We start from the raw sequence: 20,000 nt of genomic DNA on the forward strand, positions 1-20,000 counted from the left end.
CCATTCTTTAGTTTACATGGCCACAGCTCGGAGCACAGCGAGTTTCTTCTGAAGTTGTTCCCAGGTCTGACAGCACCAGACGCATCTGTCTCTCTAATCCGGCTGCGTGAAAATGGCGTTGAGTTGCGTCGCGCGCGCCCCACAGCCGCCTCTTCCTTAATCATGATGTCATTCCAAGATTAAAGGAGAAGTGGTGAACGGCCGAGTTTATAATGACATACCCAGACAACACTCAATAAGAGTGCATTTAAATTTCAAAGACATCATCCTAACTGGCAAGACTTCGAAGTCAGGCTTGGCATTCATTCTTTCACCAACAACATGATACTTATAGTTGGAAACAATTAGGCAACAACGAAAACATTTTTAACATTTGTTTATTTACTTTAACATAAATGTATTTCAAGCATCAAATGAATACATAAAGCAGGAGATCCTCCAATAAGTCCAGCCTTTGAGAGGGCCAGTAATAGGATTAAGTTCAGTCCTTTGCACAAACCCCCTACTACACACACTGCCACTTAGAGGGGGATAATTCTAGCCTTCCTGTGTGGGGGTCCTCCCTGCAAAAGATCTTATGCCGGTCATAAGACACAGTTAACCGTTAACAGCTCAGAGAGGCTCCGCATATGAAAGGCTTCAGAGGGATGTGCTAGGAAGTGAGGTTAGCTTTGGGAGTAACTGCTAATCTCTAAAACACACAGTGCACTGACCAGCTATTGAGCGAACCAAGAGTGTTGTTCGGAGATCAGTAGTTCCTCTTGAAGTTACCCCAGTAAGCCAGTAACCTTGCCTCGTAGTACAGCCCGCAGGTACAGTCACACAGTCTGGCATGTGTGAGTCAACACAGGCGTTATCAGCACACTTACATCTGACCATCAGACCTGAGCGGTCAAACATGCAAAAGGACTTCAGTGAGGAAGGCTGAAGGACCACAAGCATGAGACAATAATATAACACTCGCTCACTCCAGACAGACAGACACAGACAGACAGACAGACAGACAGACAGACAGACAGACAGACAGACAGACACTCACACACTCACACACTCACACACTCACACACTCACACACTCACACACACACACACACACACACACACACTCACACACACACACACACACACACACAGCCTCTCCAACATGTTGGTGGAGCTGTGTGCCTGGGCAGCTGATTGGACGGTTCCCTTATGTCACCGTGGAGACGGACAAAGACTTCCGCGAGCTCCTCCTGGATGCGTTCTCATTGCACACAGTGGAGTGTTCATACAGAACGGGTCTTTGGTGGGTTGGTGGGTTGGTGGGTTGGGGATCGTTCACAGAGCACCGTGTAGATGATGGCCTAATGTCCTGTGTGTGTGTGTGTGTGTGTGTGTGTGTGTGTGTGTGTGTGTGTGTGTGTGTGTGTGTGTGTGTGTGTGGGGTCAGACGGCAGGCCCCCCTCCCCTCAGCCGTCTCCAGGTCCTGAGCAGAGCCACGCGGGCCATCAGCAGTGTGATGGTGAAGTTCCGTCTGTACCACTCTCTAAAGAGGGGGGGGGGGTTACAGCACACACAGGGGGTTACAGACACTAAACCAGCCTTCAGTACAGTACACACACGCACTTCAGCACAGACATGCAGCCATGTAGAGCAGCCTATAAGAAGCACATACTGTGGGCTGGCCACAGACATCAGGCACGTTGCTAAGGAGCAGTAGTGTTGTGGTAGGACTGGGACGGCCCCTCTATGACCACACAGTCATCCCCATGGCAACGGGGCACACCAGCCAATCCTGATTCTGAGCGCACTCACCTGTTGTAGTCGGCGTGCCTTTTGAAGTTCTTGTCCAGGAAGTGTTTATAGAACACCGCCATGTCCTCACTGGACAGAGTGCGCTTCTTCCCTGAGGACCAGGGGAACACACAGTTAGCACACAGTAGAACACAGAGCACAGTTAGCACACAGAACACACAGTTAGCACACAGTGGAACACAGAACACACAGTTAGCACGCAGAACACGCAGTTAGCACACAGTAGAACACAGAAGAACACACAACACACAGTGGAACACAACACACAGTTAGCACACAGTGGAACACACAACACACAGTGGAACACAACACACAGTGGAACACACAACACACAGTGGAACACACAACACACAGTGGAACACAACACACAGTTAGCACAGTGGAACACAACACACAGTTAGCACACAGTGGAACACACAACACACAGTGGAACACACAACACACAGTGGAACACAACACACAGTGGAACACACAACACACAGTGGAACACACAACACACAGTGGAACACACAACACACAGTGGAACACACAACACACAGTGGAACACAACACACAGTTAGCACAGTGGAACACAACACACAGTTAGCACACAGTGGAACACACAACACACAGTGGAACACACAACACACAGTGGAACACACAACACACAGTGGAACACAACACACAGTTAGCACAGTGGAACACAACACACAGTTAGCACACAGTGGAACACAGAACACAGTTAGCACAGAGTGGAACACACAACACACAGTGGAACACAACACACAGTTAGCACACAGTGGAACACAGAACACAGTTAGCACAGAGTGGAACGCACAACACACAGTGGAACACAACACACAGTTAGCACACAGTGGAACACACAACACACAGTGGAACACAGCACACAGTTAGCACAGTGGAACACAGAACACACAGTGGAACACAGAACACAGTTAGCACACAGTGGAACACAGAACACAGTTAGCACACAGTGGAACACAGAACACAGTTAGCACACAGTGGAACACAGAACACACAGTGGAACACAGAACACACAGTGGAACACAGAACACATAGTTAGGACACAGTGGAACACAGAACACGCAGTTAGCACACAGTGGAACACACAACACAGTGGAACACAGAACACACAGTTAGCACACAGTGGAACACAGAACACAGTTAGCACACAGTGGAACACAGAACACAGTTAGCACACAGTGGAACACAGAACACAGTTAGCACACAGTAGAACACAGTTAGCACACAGTGGTACACAGAACACAGAACACAGTGGAACACAGTCCCGAGTTGGCGTCTCCCTCACCTTTCTCATCGCGCTCCTCCTGGCCTTTGGCCTTCAGCTGGGTCAGCACGTACTCCTCTTTTTGCTGAGGAAGAGAACAGCTGATTAAATACTCAAGATGCACTGACCACTATGCAAGCAGAGCCACAGTTTACACATTAATCAAACTATCCCAGTAAACCTCCTACTTCAACCCAACTGTAGTGGTGATGTTGACTGGAATGTCCATGTAACAGTTCAGTGCTGCCCTCTGGTGGAACTATGTGTAACAACATGACAGGCAGCAGGGCAGCATCTACAACTACCTTGGGACCATGGCCACGTTCAGCCCTGAGCCTGCTGTTGTCTGAGAGGAGTTAAGGAGTTATTTCGAAAGTCGTCTATCACGTCATCTGAGCACGCTTAGGTTGATTATGTTTGCAACAAAAATGCTGTGGCTAGGAGGAGACAGACCCCATATGGAAAATGCATATTTTTTTAAATGAGGTTTTATCACTGAAAACGATTATTTCTGAAAACTTTGGCCAAAGTTGAGATGTAGGAAAACTCATGGTTTCACTTTCATCAAGGGAAAACAGCATGTTACATTGTGATATGTTGTTCCCTCGTTCGTTTGAAATCTCTGATTGACCATCTGTTCGAGGGATTTGCGACAGCCTTTCCCAGCTGTATATAGATAGATATACTTTATTGATCCCTATGGGAAATTCAAGGTCACAGTAGCATACAGACAACACACACACACATTCACTAACAGCAGAAAAAGTAAGTAAAAGTATATAATATAAAAAACACAACTAAGCAATAAGGACTGTAGAAGATAAAGAATATACTAAATATACAAAATACAAATTATACTAAATAAAACTTAATAAAAATCAATTCTAAAAAACAGTATCCACATAGTGGGTGAATAATCAATCAGGCGTGCTTGCAATGACTGAAGCAGGGACTGAGCCTGTGGTTCTCCGTGCATAAGGTAAGGTAAGGTGCTCTGTGTGAATGAGTGTCATGGTGATGGTGCAAATGAGTAAGTCAAACAGTGTGTTATGTCCCCTGCTAGGGGTCAGGGAACTATAACAAAACTAAATAAAGCAAGGGCAAAATACGGCAGACAATGGTGGATAAATTTGAAAATAATCAATAATTTATTATAATTAAACTAGGCAAAAATTAACATTCAAAACAATATCAAGCCACGGCCAGAAGGCCGCAAAAACAAAGCCAGAAGGCCAAAAACGAAGCCGCCCAATTTCCAGGCCTCTCTCCCAGACTCTCACTCTGAGAGGGACTGGAGACCTGGGCGAAAGCGGAAAACGGAGAACAAAGCTTAGCGTGGCGAGGCAGCGGTGGCGTTCTGCGAGGAACCAAAAAACGAGCAGGCCCCCCCTGGAGTGACGTCAACCAACCCCTTTTATAGGGCTGGTCCAGCAATTAAGCCCCCTGCTGGAGTGTCTGAAAAATACAGAGAGACAGCAGGAACACAAACAGCTAGGGACGTAACACAGTGCAACAGTGCAAGAATAAAGTCTATATATCTATATATAAATAACTATATAAGAAAGGTATGTGGCATGGAGGGAGGGGTTGTGCAAATGTGCTAATACAGCACGCAAACAGTGAGGCAGAAGACAAATGTAAAGTGACTAGTGGACAGACAGTTCAAGACATTGGAGGTGGTGAAGAGGCAGACAGACTATGCGGAGAAGTCTATTTCTCCTCTTCCCTTAAGTGATGCATTAAACAGTTTAATGACCCTGGGGACGAATGACTTCCTCAGTCTGTCTGTTGTGCAAGGCAGTGAGCGAAGTCTCCAGCTGATCAGGCTCTTCTGCTTAACAATAGTGCTGTGGAGTGGATGACACTCATTGTCCAAGATGTTGATCAGTTTGCTCAGGGTCCTTTTGTCAGATATTGAAGTGATGCACTCCAGTTCAGCTCCCACTACAGAGCCAGCTTTCCTTACCAGCCTGTCAATTCGCCCCGCATCCTTCTTCTTTGTGCTTCCTCCCCAGCATACCACTGCATAGAAGAGGACGCTGGCAACAACAGACTGGTAGAACATCCTGAGGAGCTTGCTGCACACATTGAAGGAGCGCAGCCTCCTCAAGAAGTATAGCCTACTCTGCCCTTTCTTGTAGAGTGCGTCAGTGTTGGCTGACCAGTCCAGTTTATTGTCCAGGTTGAGACCCAGGTACTTGTATATAAGTATAAGTATATATACTCTTTTGATCCCGTGAGGGAAATTGGTCTCTGCATTTATCCCAATCCGTGAATTAGTGAAACACACTCAGCACACAGTGAAACACAGTGAGGTGAAGCACACACGAATCCCGGCGCAGTGAGCTGCCTGCAACAACAGCGGCGCTCTGGGAGCAGTGAGGGGTTAGGTGCCTTGCTCAAGGGCACTTCAGCCTTACCTACTGGTCGGGGTTCGAACCGGCAACCCTCCGGTTACAAGTCTGAAGAGCTAACCAGTTGGCCACGGCTGCCCTGTGTGTGTGTGTGTGTGTGTGTGTGTGTGTGTGTGTGTGTGTGTGTGTGTGTGTGTGTGTGTGTGTGTGTGTGTGTGTGTGTGTGTGTGTGTGTGTGTGTGTGTGTGTGTGTGTGTGTGTGTGTGTGTGTGTGTGTGTGTGTGTGTGTGTGTGTGTAACCAGTAGGCCACGGCTGGCCCTTGTTCATAACATGTTTGTAGCATATCAGTGTTCAACAGAATTATTTTTAAAAACGGAGGGGATATAGGCTATCAGTTTTTTTCTAATAGCCTACCCTACTACGTATCTCTTAGATTTCGCTAATGAGTGTTGTAGGAGATATTGACGGCACAATAACTTTTACAAAAGACCAGAAAACAATGTTAAGGCATTTGTGGAGAAGAAGGATGGTTTGTGTGTTCTTCCTACATCTCACGGTAAGCTATTTCGTTGCTCTGATTGGTTAGGTCTATCCAATTGAGTGAAGAGGCATTCCCCCCCTGTATCGGTTGAAACACACCCCAGTATCAGACAGCAGTTCTGGCTAGAATTGAGTATGGCTACGTCAGGCTAGTTCTGAGTATGATGAAATCAGTAAATATGTGCTTCATTTTATTCATGTTTTCGTGTCATGCTGCCCTGCCTTTTTAATCCAGCAAAGCAGCGCACCACTTCTGGCATTGCACCCTGGCATTGCTCCCCCACCCCACTTCTGGTATTGCCCCCCCACCCCACTTCTGGCATTGCCCCCCCCACCCTGGCATTGCCCCCCCACCCTGGCATTGCCCCCACCTTGTGGCATTGCCCCCTACTCTCACCTTGTGGAATGTGATGTTCTGATTGGTCCACTCTCACCTTGTTGAATGTGATGTTCTGATTGGTCCAGAACTGATGGTTCCAGTCTTCTGTCTCCTGCCGCAGGTGCCTAAGTCTCCGCTCGAGGGGCGTTTCGTTCTCAGGTATATGGTAGATGATTGGCCGCAGGTTTGACAGGCGGTCTGCCGGGCCAATCCAGTCATGCTTTGAGCTGGAGGAAGGGCTGAAGCTGGCCCTCTAAAGCAGCAGCAGCATCCAGAGAAACAGAGGAAATGAGAAACCACAGGAACTCGTCTGCGCGAGGTAGAAATAAGGAGTATGCATGTCATCTTATCCCCTTGAATTTCCCCTTGGGGATCAATAAAGTATCTATCTGTCTGTCTATCTATCTATCCAGCTGTTGATTAAAACGCTCTGCTCCGTCTAGCATCTTGTTCAACCACCAGTCAAGCGAGGTCATGAAGTTTGCAAACAAACTAATGGTACTCTGAACAGAGAGCAAAATCCTCAACAAATGCTGGACATGTGTTAATCTTGCAGCGTGGAGGAACCGAGGAGGTTATGATAACTATCTGGTTATGATCGGCAACATCATCTATTTTCAAACAAGCTTTTAAAGGATGTCTGATGCAATGAGTAATATTTAATGGAAAGTAAAGCAAAGACAGCCTACCACTACTCGCCTTGTTCAAGGTGAACTTGCAAGCGGTTTCAAAGCCAAGCTTAACATTAGTCTGTGACATTCTATCAACCACCACGCTATCTTGTGAAACAAACGATTGCTATTGTGAGTTAAGTGCGCGTTTCTAGGCTTCAACTAGTAATATCTAAATAAAGCTTTGGGTAGGTGTTGGGTGTTTTGTAGCCAGAAATGCTAACAGAATGTTACCTTCGTTTGGTTAGCTTGTTTGGGCGCTTGTCCAGTACTGTGCAGGCGGCTACAGGTGAAGATGATCAGTGATAGCGCATTCCTCCCGTGGTAAGGACATTGCGACCTTAATAATAAAGTCCCAGTAGCAGACACATTCATGTCATGAGCTTTTGATTTGGAAAATTAGTGTAACTGACCTTATCTTACTATGTCCATCATTTTAGCTACAACAGCATCGTGCCTGAACCATAGGCCTGTACGCACCACCACGTGACCGTTACGTCAGACGTTCTATCATTTCCTGTTTGAACATTCTGCTGGACAACCACACAGTTTCCCGAACAATATCGCTTCTGAAAATATTTCAAGACATGCTAAACGACCTGTATTCGATTTGTACGGTGTTACTCCTGGTACAAAAATAATATACATTTACACGGATATTTTTTCAAGTGAGATCTTTGTCATTTAATCAGCAGTGTGACTGTTTCTGCTCAGTTATTTAGCTAACTTTAGCTAGGCTGTGTCATTCTAATGGTCCAGAGCTGTTGACAAGCGCAAGTCAGCTTCCAAAACAGCAACAAGTAACGGAACAACCATTGAAATCGCTCGTGGTTACGTGGCAGTTTAGCAAAGGAAAAGATTGCAAACAGAATCTTCATTACATTTTCTTCCTGTACCGCCTTGCTTGGCCAGCAGGACCCTACAACAACTACACGAAGAGGAGACTGCTATTCCCTGGAGCTGGTGTAGGCTCTGGCTGGCTACGTTGTGATGAGGATAGCCTAGCGCTGGAGTATTTTTTTTAACACGCTGTCCCGATGGCTGTCCGTTGGCTATGCAAGTAAGCGCACCTCATTATTATGTAATGTCTTGTACTTGGCTGTCCGAATGCAAATAAACAGACACCGTAGTAGTAAGGCTGTTGGGGGTAACGTTTCTAGGCTAACCTACATCGTCAGTGTCCTTAAGGAGGGTTCAGTTAATCTCAGATAACGGTAGATTCTTTTGTTTAAGTAACCGGTGGACAGCCCCTCTCCCAAGAGCAGTGGCTGTCAAGCAGGATAATCTGTCACTGTACCTCCATCAAAGCGGATTATATTGAGCGATTTGGGAGAATGCACGTGTGCGTTATCTGACTGTGTCAGAACAGTATTCAGTGTTCTTAGCACTGCTGTCATGCCTGGATTCAGGACATCTCGCCTCGGATACGGCTGTCTTGAGTGGCGAAGGGAACATGCCCCCAGCCTAACATTACTGCCACCGTGGCCTGCCTTTGGATTCTGCTACCTCTGACAGGAGCTGTCGTCACTAATAACATCCGTTGGGCGAAGTGGTGCTTTGGAAGGGAGTATTTTTTGCCTATGATGGGTAGCGACAGAGGCAGAGACCCCTCCCGTCGAGATGGTCTCCCCACTATCAGGCGGCGGGCGGGAGGGAGGGGAGGGGAGGGGCGGCATTGCAGTTCAGTGTGTGAGAAGCGCGAGTGTGTATAAGGTGAATACGCTGGCGGAGGCAGTCTCGCGAAGGTAGCGCAAATCCCCCGAACTCTGTGCTCCTCCAGCATCTGAGTGACACATCGGAACTGCTGAATCCGTTTTTCTACTTAGCTGATGGAAACAGACCTCCGCAGAAATGTGCGCGAATGTCTTTCGCGTTTTGAAAAGGTGAGAAATATCCTGCGCATCTCGAAAGGTGGTGAGACATTGCGAGCGCGCTTGCTGGCGAGGAGCGGAACGGCCCTGGAGCCTGTTTGTCGCGGTAGAATGCTACTGCCCCTGGCAGAAAGCCCGTTAACGAGGAGGCGATATCGCGAGTGTAACGTCTTTAGGCGAACATGCGTCTGTTGATCGCTAACGCGGAAACTGGGTGTTGGCATCGAGGCTGCATGCCTACCGCTTTTTTACTGAAACACAATCTCGCTTCAGTGCCAGACTAACGAGATCTAGCAGAACATTCCATTGCTGACAGAGCTGTTCTGTCTTGTAATAGTTGCGTTTCTCAGCATTGGAGGCCAAACTGGTGTGTTGTGTTGTGTAGACCCTAGTTTCTCCATATCGGCCATATCAGGCGCGAGGCGATGTGTTCTGCCATATGCTGGCTGATGTGGGCGCGTGTCTCTGATGTGGGCGGGGGGGCGCGTCCCTGAGCCGATGGTGCTGTCGTTTGACCCCCACGTGCCCCATCTGGCGCTGGGTGGGTTGGGCTGGTGGCGATGGTCGGACGCCAGGGGCAGTGAAGGAGGCTGTCCGCTGAAGCAGCTCGTGTGGCGGGCATCTGTAATCGGAGGCCCCTGTTATGTTGTACCAGCTGGGCATCTCTGACTGGGCATCTGGAGAGCGCCAGGGGCATCACCAGCATTCTACTGCCCACTGGGGGAGGGAGGGGTGTGGGGAGGGAGAGAGAGAGATAAAGAGAGAGGAGGAGAGGAGAAGAGAGAGACGGAGAGAGAGACGGAGAGAGAGAAAAAAGGTAAACATGTGTGTTGCCAGAAGAGCAGCTGGAAGGTGTGGCTAGCGTATGAGTCACAGCCTTGTTCCCCTCCACCTCATACTGGCCAAGTAGCCCAAAGCAAAGCCAACCCACATCACCTAGGCAACCAAACACAATGAGCTGGCGTTCACATCCTAGGTTCTCAGTGGCAGAGATCAAAGGCTGCTATTTTAGAGATGTTGTACAGTGAGAGTCTTCCATAAATAGATCACAAGCACACTATACTTCAGATATTTTCACTTTTGGATTATTTTGAGAGATAGTGACCATGTCTGTTGTGTTTGCAATTCCAGAGAAGGTGTTTGCAGGTGAATCAAACCAGCGTGGACAGTAATGTGTGTGTATGGATCTGCTCTTGCTCTGGGTGGGATCAGTGGTGTGTGGATGGATCTGCTCTTGCTCTGGGTGGGATCTGAGCAGCTATGAGGTCCACACGTCTGTCATGTCTGGCAGTATACAGGCCTTTAAGAGAGCCACAGCTGGACACACACACACACACACACTCACTCACTCACTCACTCACTCACTCACTCACTCACACACACACACACACACACACACACACACACTCACACTCACACACACACTACAGCTGGACATGCCAGTACAGTATACAGCCCTTTGGGGGGCAGCCATGGCCTACTGATCAGGGTGTGTGTGTGTGTGTGTGTGTGTGTGTGTGTGTGTGTGTGTGTGTGTGTGTGTGTGTGTGTGTGTGTGTGTGTGTGTGTGTGTGTGTGTGTGTGTGTGTGTGTGTGTGTGTGTGTGTGTGTGTGTGTGTGTGTGTGTGTGTGTGTGTGTGTGTGTGTGTGTGTGTGTGTTGGGGCAGCCGTGGCCTACTGGTTAGGGCTTCGGTCTTGTAACCGAAGGCTTGCCGGTTCGATCCCTGACCAGTAGGAAAAATGTGGGTGGGGGAAGTGGTTGAGCACTGCTCTCCCATGCCCACATTCAAGGCTGAAGTGCCCTTGAGCAAGGCACCTCACTGCTCCCCGAGCGCCGCTGTAGCAGGCAGCTCACTGTGTCGGGATTAGTGTGTGCTTCACCTCACTGTGTGTTCACTGTGTGCTGAGTGTGTTTCACTAATTCACGGATTGGGATAAATGCAGAGACCAAAATTTCCCTCATGGGATCAAAAGAGTATATTTACTTATACTTACTTTCTTGAATTTCCCCTGGGGATCAATAAAGTATCTATCTATCTATCTATCTATCTACTTACTTACTAGAGAGAGAGAGGGAGAGAGAAAGATACAGAGAGAGAGAGAGAGAGGGAGGGAGAGAGAAAGATACAGAGAGAGAGAGAGGGAGAGAGAGGGGGAGAGAGGGAGGGAGGGAGAGGGGAGAGAGAAAGATACAGAGAGAGGGGGAGAGAGAGAGGGAGGGAGAGAGGAATGAGGTCGCTTAAAATATTCATGCGTGACAACTTGAATAGATGAAGTGAATGCCACAGGTTGTGTGTGTGTGTGTGTGTGGAGGGGTGGTGGGGTGGGTTGGATGGCCCTTCAGTGTTTGTGAAGCAGACCAGAGAGAGAAAGAGAGAGACTCCCTGCGGGAAGAGGGTCTGCTTTCTGTGGAGGTCCTCCTGGCACTCTGACCAGACCTGTGTGTGTGTGTGTGTGTGTGTCTGTGTGTGTGTGTGGGGGGGGGGATCTCTCCCATAGATAAATAAATGTATCATCTCTAGCTGAGTGACAGTGGTGCTTCTACAGGGACATCTCAAGCCCTCGCAGGGGTGTGTGCAGGGCAGTGGCAGCTTAAGGAGGCTGCGTTCAGGTTCTCTGTCCACTTTCTGCTGACCTCCAGAAGTGGAAGGCAGATGAATTAATAAGGGCGACACCCGGCAGAGTGTCCAACTGCTCACACTCGGCTACAGCCTTATGGGACGGCAGGTGTTGCTAACGTGTGACACGTTGATTAGCTGTTACTTGGCGCAAGGAATTGTGGGCCATCCCCTTACAGGAGATGGAATTTAGCACTTTTAGAGAATCCCAAGAGCTCTCATCACTAAATACTTCCAGGTCATGTCACTGTGACCTTCCTGAGCAAAACAACACAATCCACACACGGCCTGAAGACTGCTGTGTCCTCCAGGCAGATCTGCTGGAGAGAAATGGGGCGCTGTGCCTTTAAGAGCCCAGGGAATAGCCCATTGTGACATCACAGGCTCCTGTTTCTGTGCCCCTGGGGCAGTCTGGCCTTGAAGATAACTCACTGGGTCCACACACACACACACACACAGAACGTACACCGCTCAGGAAGCAGGGAGTTCTAAATACAGGTACGTTCTTAGATGTGTCTGTTTTTGGCGTTTAATAAGAGCTTCTGCTTGTGTGGTGGAAACTGTGTTCATGCGATAGTGACGGGTTTTCATACAAGTCCAGTGTAAAGTACAGAGACCCTGCACGGCATAGCAGCAGCTGTGTGTGTGTGTGTGTGTGTGTGTGTGTGTGTGTCCAATGTAAAGTAGCGTTTTATTCAGTGTCAGCTGTGAGACTGGTCATGGGAGCCTCCTAGTGGGTCATTAAGTGGAATTTACACACATTAAGCTGACTGACGTTACACACTCACATACACACACACGTTAAGCTGACTGACATTACACACACACACATTAAGCTGACTGACATTACACACACACACATTAAGCTGACTGACGTTACACACACACACATTAAGCTGACTGACGTTACACACTCACATACACACACACGTTAAGCTGACTGACATTACACACACATACATTAAGCTGACTGACGTTACACACACACACATTAAGCTGACTGACGTTACACACTCACATACACACACACGTTAAGCTGACTGACATTACACACACACACATTAAGCTGACTGACGTTACACACACACACATTAAGCTGACTGACGTTACTCACACACACGTTGAGCTGACTGACGTTACACACACACACACACACACGTTAAGCTGACTGATGTTACACACACACACACGTTAAGCTGACTGACGTTACACACACACACGTTAAGCTGACTGACGTTACACACACACACGTTAAGCTGACTGACGTTACACACACACACGTTGAGCTGACTGACGTTACACACACACATGTTGAGCTGACTGACGTTACACACACACGTTAAGCTGACGTGTCGTTGTGTGTGTGTGTGTGTGTATGTGTGTGTGTAGATATATGTCTACGTGTGTGTGTGTGTCTGCCTGTAGATATATCTGAATGAGTCTGAAATGTTTGCTCCTAGTCTAGTCCCCTAGTCTCGTCTCCTGGTCTCGTCTCCTGGTCTCGTCTCCTAGTCTTGTCTCCTAGTCTCGTCCCCTAGTCTCGTCTCCTAGTCTCGTCCCCTAGTCTAGATAGATAGATAGATACTTTATTGATCCCGAAGGGGAAAGTCACAGTCTAGTCTAGTGCCCTAGTCTCGTCTCCTAGTCTCGTGTCCTAGTCTCGTCCCCTAGTCTAGATAGATAGGTAGATAGATAGATAGATAGATAGATACTTTATTGATCCCAAAGGGGAAAGTCACCGTCTAGTCTAGTGCCCTAGTCTCGTCTCCTGGTCTCGTCTCCTAGTCTCGTCTCCTGGTCTAGTGCCCTAGTCTAGTCCCCTAGTCTCGTCTCCTAGTCTTGTCTCCTGGTCTGGTCCCCTAGTCTTGTCTCCTAGTCTAGTCCCCTAGTCTCGTCTCCTAGTCTCGTCCCCTAGTCTCGTCTCCTAGTCTCGTCCCCAAAGGGGAAAGTCACAGTCTAGTCTAGTCCCCTAGTCTCGTCTCCTAGTCTCGTCTCCTATTCTCGTCCCCTAGTCTCGTCTCCTAGTCTCGTCCCCAAAGGGGAAAGTCACAGTCTAGTCTAGTGCCTTAGTCTCGTCTCCTGGTCTCGTCTCCTAGTCTCATCTCCTGGTCTAGTCCCCTAATCTTGTCCCCTATCACAGTAGTCCTCTGTGTTGATTCAGCCAGGAAACGGGAGATGATCAATGGTGTTGTTGTGCAGTTGTGTGTGTTGTCAGAAGGGGTGCTTACTGAGCGTTATGAAACGATGTGGTTTGTAGATGCAAACACACACACACACACACACACACACACACACACACACAGCAGCACACTTCATATCTACCAGCCTATAACCAGGAGCCTCATCTGTTGCTGCTTATGGCATAACAGTAGCAGCAGCTGTGTGTGTGTGTGTGTGTGTGTGTGTGTGTGTAGCCACATTTTTAATTGTGAGAGGTTTTTTGTGTGAGGGTGTAAGCACAGTATAATTTGTAGGTGTTGATCTGTGAGGTTTTGGATATGGGTAGACTAGCGTGTTCATATTGTGTGTGAGTGTGTACGTGTGTGTGTGTGTGTGTGTGTGTTGATGGGTGAGGTTTTGGTGAGGTGTTCGTACATTTGAAGCACACAGAGGTGTGTGTATTGAGCAGAGCCCTAAGAGACACCACAGGCCCCTAATCTAACACACACACACACACACACACACACACACACACATCTAACACACACACACACATTCACACACACATCTCACACACACACACAACACAGAGCAGTAGTAACGTTAGGGCAGGAGGGGTGACAGGGTGTGGGACTGAGGTGTGTGTGTGTCATGCCAGGTGAGTAATGTCAGGAGAGAGGTGTGTAGGTGTGTTAGGGCTGTGTGTGTGTGTAAGCGCTGCTTGATTATGAAAAAATTCATAATCATGATTAGTTTGGTCAACACACACACCCCTGAACAAAGTGTGTCTAGTGTGGGAACTTGACACCAAAGAGACGGAGTTGGGTCACCAGGGTTACCAAACGGAGAGAGAAGAAAAGAGAGAGGGAGATAAAAGAGAAATGGAGTGAGAGGGTAAAAAGAAAAGAGGGGGCAAGACACACACACACACACGCAAACACACACTGCCACCACTGAGGCCTTATCCATGTTTTTGTTTTGTTCCCTTTGTGCCTCTTCTCCACTACTCCTCTTCAATCCAGCTTCTGCTACGCTACTAGCACTACCCAGCTTCTGCTACACTACTAGCATTATCCAGCTTCTGCTACACTACTAGCATTATCCAGCTTCTGCTACACTACTAGCATTATCCAGCTTCTGCTATTCGACTAGCGCTATCCAACTTCTGCTACACTACTAGCATTATCCAGCTTCTGCTATTCGACTAGCGCTATCCAGCTTCTGCTACTCTACTAGCGCTATCTAGCTTCTGCTACTCTACTAGCATTACCCAGCTTCTGCTACGCTACTAGCGCTATCCAGGTTCAGCTACTCTACTAGCGCTACCCAGCTTCTGCTACACTACTAGCATTATCCAGCTTCTGCTACGCTACTAGCGTTATCCAGCTTCTTCTACGCTTCTAGCGCTACCCAGCTTCTGCTACTCTACTAGCGTTATCCAGATTCTGCTACGCTACTAGCGCTATCCAGCTTCTGCTACTCTACTAGCATTATCGAGCTACTCTACGAGCACTACCCAGCTTCGGCTACTCTACTAGCGTTATCGAGCTTCTGCTACGCTACTAGCACTATCCAGCTTCTGCTACTCTACTAGCATTATCCAGCTAGTCTACTAGCGCTATCCAGCTTCTGCTACTCTATTAGCGCTATCCAGCTTCTGCTATTCGACTAGCGCTATCCAGCTTCTGCTACTCTATTAGCGCTATCCAGCTTCTGCTACTCTACTAGCGCTATCCAGCTTCTGCTACTCTACGAGCGTTATCGAGCTACTCTACTAGCGCTATCCAGCTACTGGAACGGAACTATTTGCAAATGCTGTCGGAAATGTCCTTTTTAGTCTTTGTCATATTTAGTCATTCAAATATCATTTTTGTTAGTCAAGTTTTAGTCGACTAAAAGTCTCGTCATTTTAGTCTAGTTTTAGTCAAAAGAAAACTAAAGGTATCTTAGTCTTAGTCAGTTTTAGTCAACACATTTTAGTCTTTTTTTTTATAACAAATTATTTCTGATTGCCATTTGAGTCAAATAGTGTTTCACACATCTCAATTTTTCAACAATATTGTGTGTCCACAGGGCTACTTGTCTGTTATAATTACTCATTCTGATTTTTTGTCAGTCAGTATGTTTACATGCACAGGTAAGTCGAGCTACAGTTATAGCTCGGCTGGGGTTTGACCATAGACAGTAAAAGATTTGACTGGACCACTGTCATATTCGTAGACCAGTGTTTCTCAAAGTGTGGTCCAGGGATCACTGGTGGTCCGCAAGCTATCCCAAGTAGTCCGCGAGCAGACGTGGTAAAATATAATATAGATGAGTTGTTTGCAATATTGAACCAACTTGTATGTAAAAACAGTTCTGCAACACTGTCTATGTAAGATAAATCATACAGTATGAATCCACACAATAAGCAAAGTGCAAAGACAATAAGCAAGGTCGTTCAGTGAGTAAGCCTATTGTGTAGACTAATTATAGGCTACTGTTGAAGTAGGTCTAATCTTTTTTTTTTTTACCTAGGGTTAGTTAAATGGTCCTGAAACTGAAAAAGTTTGAGAAACACTGTCATAGGCCAAAGTATTAATGTTTTACTCCGCCTCGCTAGATGGCGATATGCGACCAAACACAACACATTCCCCAGACTCTCCATCTTAGCCATAGCTAACTTGCTAGCGAACTTTCCATATTAGCTTACTTGCTAGCAAACTTTGCATCATCAGTCTAACTAGTTATATAGTTGACATTACATGATGAGCATTTTTGTATGGACATTCTAGGGCAGGGGTGTCCAAACTACGGCCCGCGGGCCAACTGCGGCCCGCCACGCACTTTAATCCGGCCCGCCGAGCATTTATTAGTTTATCATAGATCCGGCCCGCCACGCACTTTAATCCGGCCTGCCCTGCATTTAATTAATTAGGTTATCATAGGCCGCTCGCTATTCCAGCATAGACAACGTTGTGATTAACTTTAGGCTACTGCAAACTGCTTTACACTCTTCTTAGAAAGCGTTTACCATGTCAATGTCAAAACAGCTTGTTACATCGAGATACATAGTATCTCCATTGCAGCAGATCTAACTACGTTATGCTACTCCATTTAATTGGGAACGCATTTGAGCGTGCACAAGAGGGAGAGACTGCGACAGCTTCCAGCTGGCTTGTTATTGTTGATAATTGATATTTCCTTTTTATAAGAAACCTTTAAAAGGAAATCGCGATGGCAACAGTAGTTTCCACTACTGACCATTTATAAACTGTGAGCCATAGGCACAGTACTAGCCATAGGCTAGTGGAGCTGGCAAAAGAGCCTTAAAGTGACAGTGCACCATTTATAAATGAATTAAACAACATCAAATGAACAGTATTTCGTAAGAAATTCATTTTCCACAACAGTATTACTTTGTCATTTAAATGATACAAAACAATATTGTTTTGTATCATTTAAATGACAAAGTAATTCTGTTTTTTCATTATTATTTTTTTGTGTGTGTGGCCCGCCGGCCAATTTTCAAAACCCAATGTGGCCCTTGAGTCAAAAAGTTTGGACACCCCTGTTTTAGGGGATGTTAATTTGTATGAGAGAAGCTTCAACTTCTGGGTATGTAGCATTGTGGCATAAAGCTTAGGTAGTTAGCTTGCTAACTCTGGCAGAAATCTCCAGTGTTCTTGTTCCATGTAGTTTCGTGTTGCAGCCACAGGTTTGCAGCAACAGCACGTAGACTAGCCTACAGGAAAGCTGTTGCGTATGAACTCATTCGGAATATTTTGAAAACATAACATCTAGATATTCTGTCTTCTCATTTTGTAGATGAAAATGAAGAGAGATTTTATCTTAGTTTTTATTTCATGCAAAACATTTTAGTCTCGTCTTTTTTCGTCAACAATAATGCATCTTAAGATAGTCTTAGTCAGTGTTTCAGGACATTACTGCCGTCTCGTCATCGTCTCGTCTTAGTCATGAAAAAAAAGGTCGTTGACGAACATATTTCCTCTCGTCTCTGACGAAATTAACACTAGTGTATTCATTTGAAAACTGTTGCTTTGTGTTTTAATGTGGATATATATACATATCATGTGGTAAATCTGCAAATATCTGAAAACTACAGCGTAGAAACCCATGTTCCCTTCGTAATTGAACCTGGTCAGTCAGATGTTTCTAGATTCCATGACTTTTATTCCTACTCAGTCTGTGGATTAATGTTTGCTATGCGTGCGTGCGTGTTGTGTCAGGTGGTGATAGCGTGTGATTAAGCTCTAATTCACAGCTCCAGGGTAACAGTCACAAACTCACTCATGTTTCAACCTGAACTGGACTCTCTCTCTTCTCTCTCCCTCTCTCTCTATCCCCCTGTTACGACCCGGCTCTAAGCCGCAACATAAAGAGGGAGTCTGGACAACAGAGATAACATTAACCAATAAAGTATTTATTTAAAAGTAACCAAAAGCAATAAATAACCATTACCAAAAGATGTCTAGGGGAAAGTAAAAGCATGTATGGAAGTGTGTTCGTGTGTGTATGCAAGTGTGTTCGTGTGGGTGTGTGTGTGTGCCAAAGTCAGTATGATGTTCCAAGATGGAAAGAAGGTGCCAGTGGGAGAGAGATAACCCAGAGGTGCCTGCAACAAAAAGTGCCCAATGGGAAAGAGAGGACAGCCCCTTAAATACCCACACACCTTCACCAGGTGTGCGTGATTAGCCAATTAGACCAGCTAGGCTGGCATTGCCCATGCACTGGCCATGCCAGGCCTGAAGGGGGCACAGGGGGTCGTAACCAGGGGGTCAGGATTTGAAGGGTTAGCTCAGCCACTTAGCATGGCATTTGGCCGCCGACATTTTTGAAAACATGGCGTTACATGGTTGCAACTTCCGGCACCAGTTTTTACATGCTGATTGGTAGATGACAGCTCATGCACGAGTTTAGTGTTGGGCACGAGCGTCCTCGCGCGTCCATGTTGGTTTGCATTTCTGGAAGACGACAAATAAAACAACTAACTACTTGGATTAAGCTACTGATACTTGACTTAATGCCTACATGGTTTAGGCTGTATTACCGGACTTTGTGGTAAATAAAAGAAAAATGTTAATGTTTTCATATTAGGCTATTATTTGCCGTATATGCGGGGTGCCAAGTAATTACCTTAAAGTAACTGACTATGACCATACACTTTGGCAGATGCATAGCAATGACCTATATCCAATTATTAGCCTACTCATTGCGTTGTGTATGAAGACTATTTTAAAACGCACAGGCTGTAGTTCTGTAGAACGCAATGTCTGGATCATAACCTGTCTCCCCAAGTGATTTAAAACGAAACAAATGTCAATGACTTATTTCGTTTGCTTTCTTGCAACATTGACATGATTAGGCTATGCATTTGATTTAAATGTTCAGGCTGCCAGTCGAGGCAAAAGCCAAATGTCCAACAACAATTGCAGACTCTATGCCTGCTCGAACCACAATACCCGAGGGATGTGCGCTTCTGTCGGAAGTTTAACTTGCGTTGGCTTCATTTCGTCTGCCTGCAAATGTAGCCTAGGCTTAACAAGCTGCAAATTCACACTGGGTGCAGCAAAAATCCCAGCTATCCACACGTTTCTTACATACCATGTCTACTTAATTAATAGTCATTTTCGTTGGATAGCCTATTGCGTAATAGGCCTACAACCTGTCCAAATAGTATTTAGGGATCATTATTTGTGAAGCCTAAAGTGACACAATATTGATTCGCATCGTTTATTATCACATATGAACATCACATTAAATAACCTAGGACTTCAGAGACAGGGCAAACTTTACCACCATTCCCAAAATGTTATCCCAACCAATTAAATGAATTTGCGCTTATAACGAGGTGAAGCGCGTTCCCGAACTTCTTTTCCTCTGAGGGAATGTCCAATCTTCATCAACGACATACCGTTGTACCTTACGTTGTCTCCGTCTGTAACGTGGAATCTAATAGGCTAATTCTAGCTGGTGCCGGAAACAAACACCCATGAAACGCCATTTTCGTAAAGATGGCTGCGGTCAATTTCATGTTTTTTTGGCTGAAGTAGCTAGCCTAGCATGGGCCATTGAAATGAATGGGGGCGGGACTTAGTCGCTCTCTCCAGTTATATATAATACCTCCATGGTCGTAACACCCCCACTCTCTCCCTCTACCGATCTCTTCTCTCCTCTCTTCCTCTCTTCTCTTCTCTCCTTCTCTTCTCTTCTTTCCTCTTTGGACAGATTGTAACTGAATGTCACTAATTGCTCTCCTCATCTCCTCTCCTCCTCATCTCCTCTCCTCCTCTCCTCCTCCTCTCCTCTCCTCCTCTCCTCCTCA

At 46.5% G+C, this 20,000-nt stretch overlaps 3 protein-coding genes across 10 annotated transcripts in view; 1 reads left to right on the plus strand and 2 right to left on the minus strand.

Annotated features, from left to right (window-relative positions):
* klc1a (kinesin light chain 1a) overlaps nucleotides 1-101 on the minus strand; it is a 56,953-nt gene extending 56,852 nt beyond the window's left edge. For all 6 annotated transcript variants that reach the window (XM_076295636.1, XM_076295639.1, XM_076295637.1 and 3 more), the window contains exon 1: nucleotides 1-101. This exon is cut by the window's left edge and continues 368 nt beyond it. The gene's annotated coding sequence lies outside the window, so the exon portion shown is untranslated.
* A 260-nt stretch (nucleotides 102-361) lies between these two features.
* Nucleotides 362-7,496, minus strand: coa8 (cytochrome c oxidase assembly factor 8). The gene is made up of 5 exons (XM_076295645.1): nucleotides 7,261-7,496; nucleotides 6,411-6,608; nucleotides 3,103-3,166; nucleotides 1,794-1,884; nucleotides 362-1,524 (listed from the first exon to the last, which is right to left on the minus strand). Exons 1-5 carry the CDS (start codon nucleotides 7,399-7,401, stop codon nucleotides 1,425-1,427), a joined length of 594 nt encoding a protein of 197 aa, XP_076151760.1. The 5' UTR covers nucleotides 7,402-7,496; the 3' UTR covers nucleotides 362-1,424.
* An 85-nt stretch (nucleotides 7,497-7,581) lies between these two features.
* bag5 (BCL2 associated athanogene 5) overlaps nucleotides 7,582-20,000 on the plus strand; it is a 24,147-nt gene continuing 11,728 nt past the window's right edge. The window contains exon 1 of one of the 3 annotated variants that reach the window (XM_076295642.1): nucleotides 7,582-8,086. In XM_076295642.1, coding sequence (XP_076151757.1) covers nucleotides 8,064-8,086 — 23 coding nt within the window. In that variant the 5' untranslated portion in view covers nucleotides 7,582-8,063. Of the gene's footprint in view, nucleotides 8,087-8,743; nucleotides 8,910-11,959; nucleotides 12,014-20,000 lie in introns of those variants that run through there. The other 2 variants (XM_076295641.1, XM_076295644.1) reach the window with 2 other exon arrangements.

The sequence above is a fragment of the Alosa pseudoharengus genome, unplaced genomic scaffold, assembly GCF_046254945.1.
Source record: "Alosa pseudoharengus isolate Yale_2024_CS ecotype anadromous, Long Island Sound unplaced genomic scaffold, YU_APseudo_1.1 YU_APseudo_1.1_scf_2, whole genome shotgun sequence".
Classification (NCBI taxonomy): Eukaryota; Metazoa; Chordata; class Actinopteri; order Clupeiformes; family Clupeidae; genus Alosa; species Alosa pseudoharengus.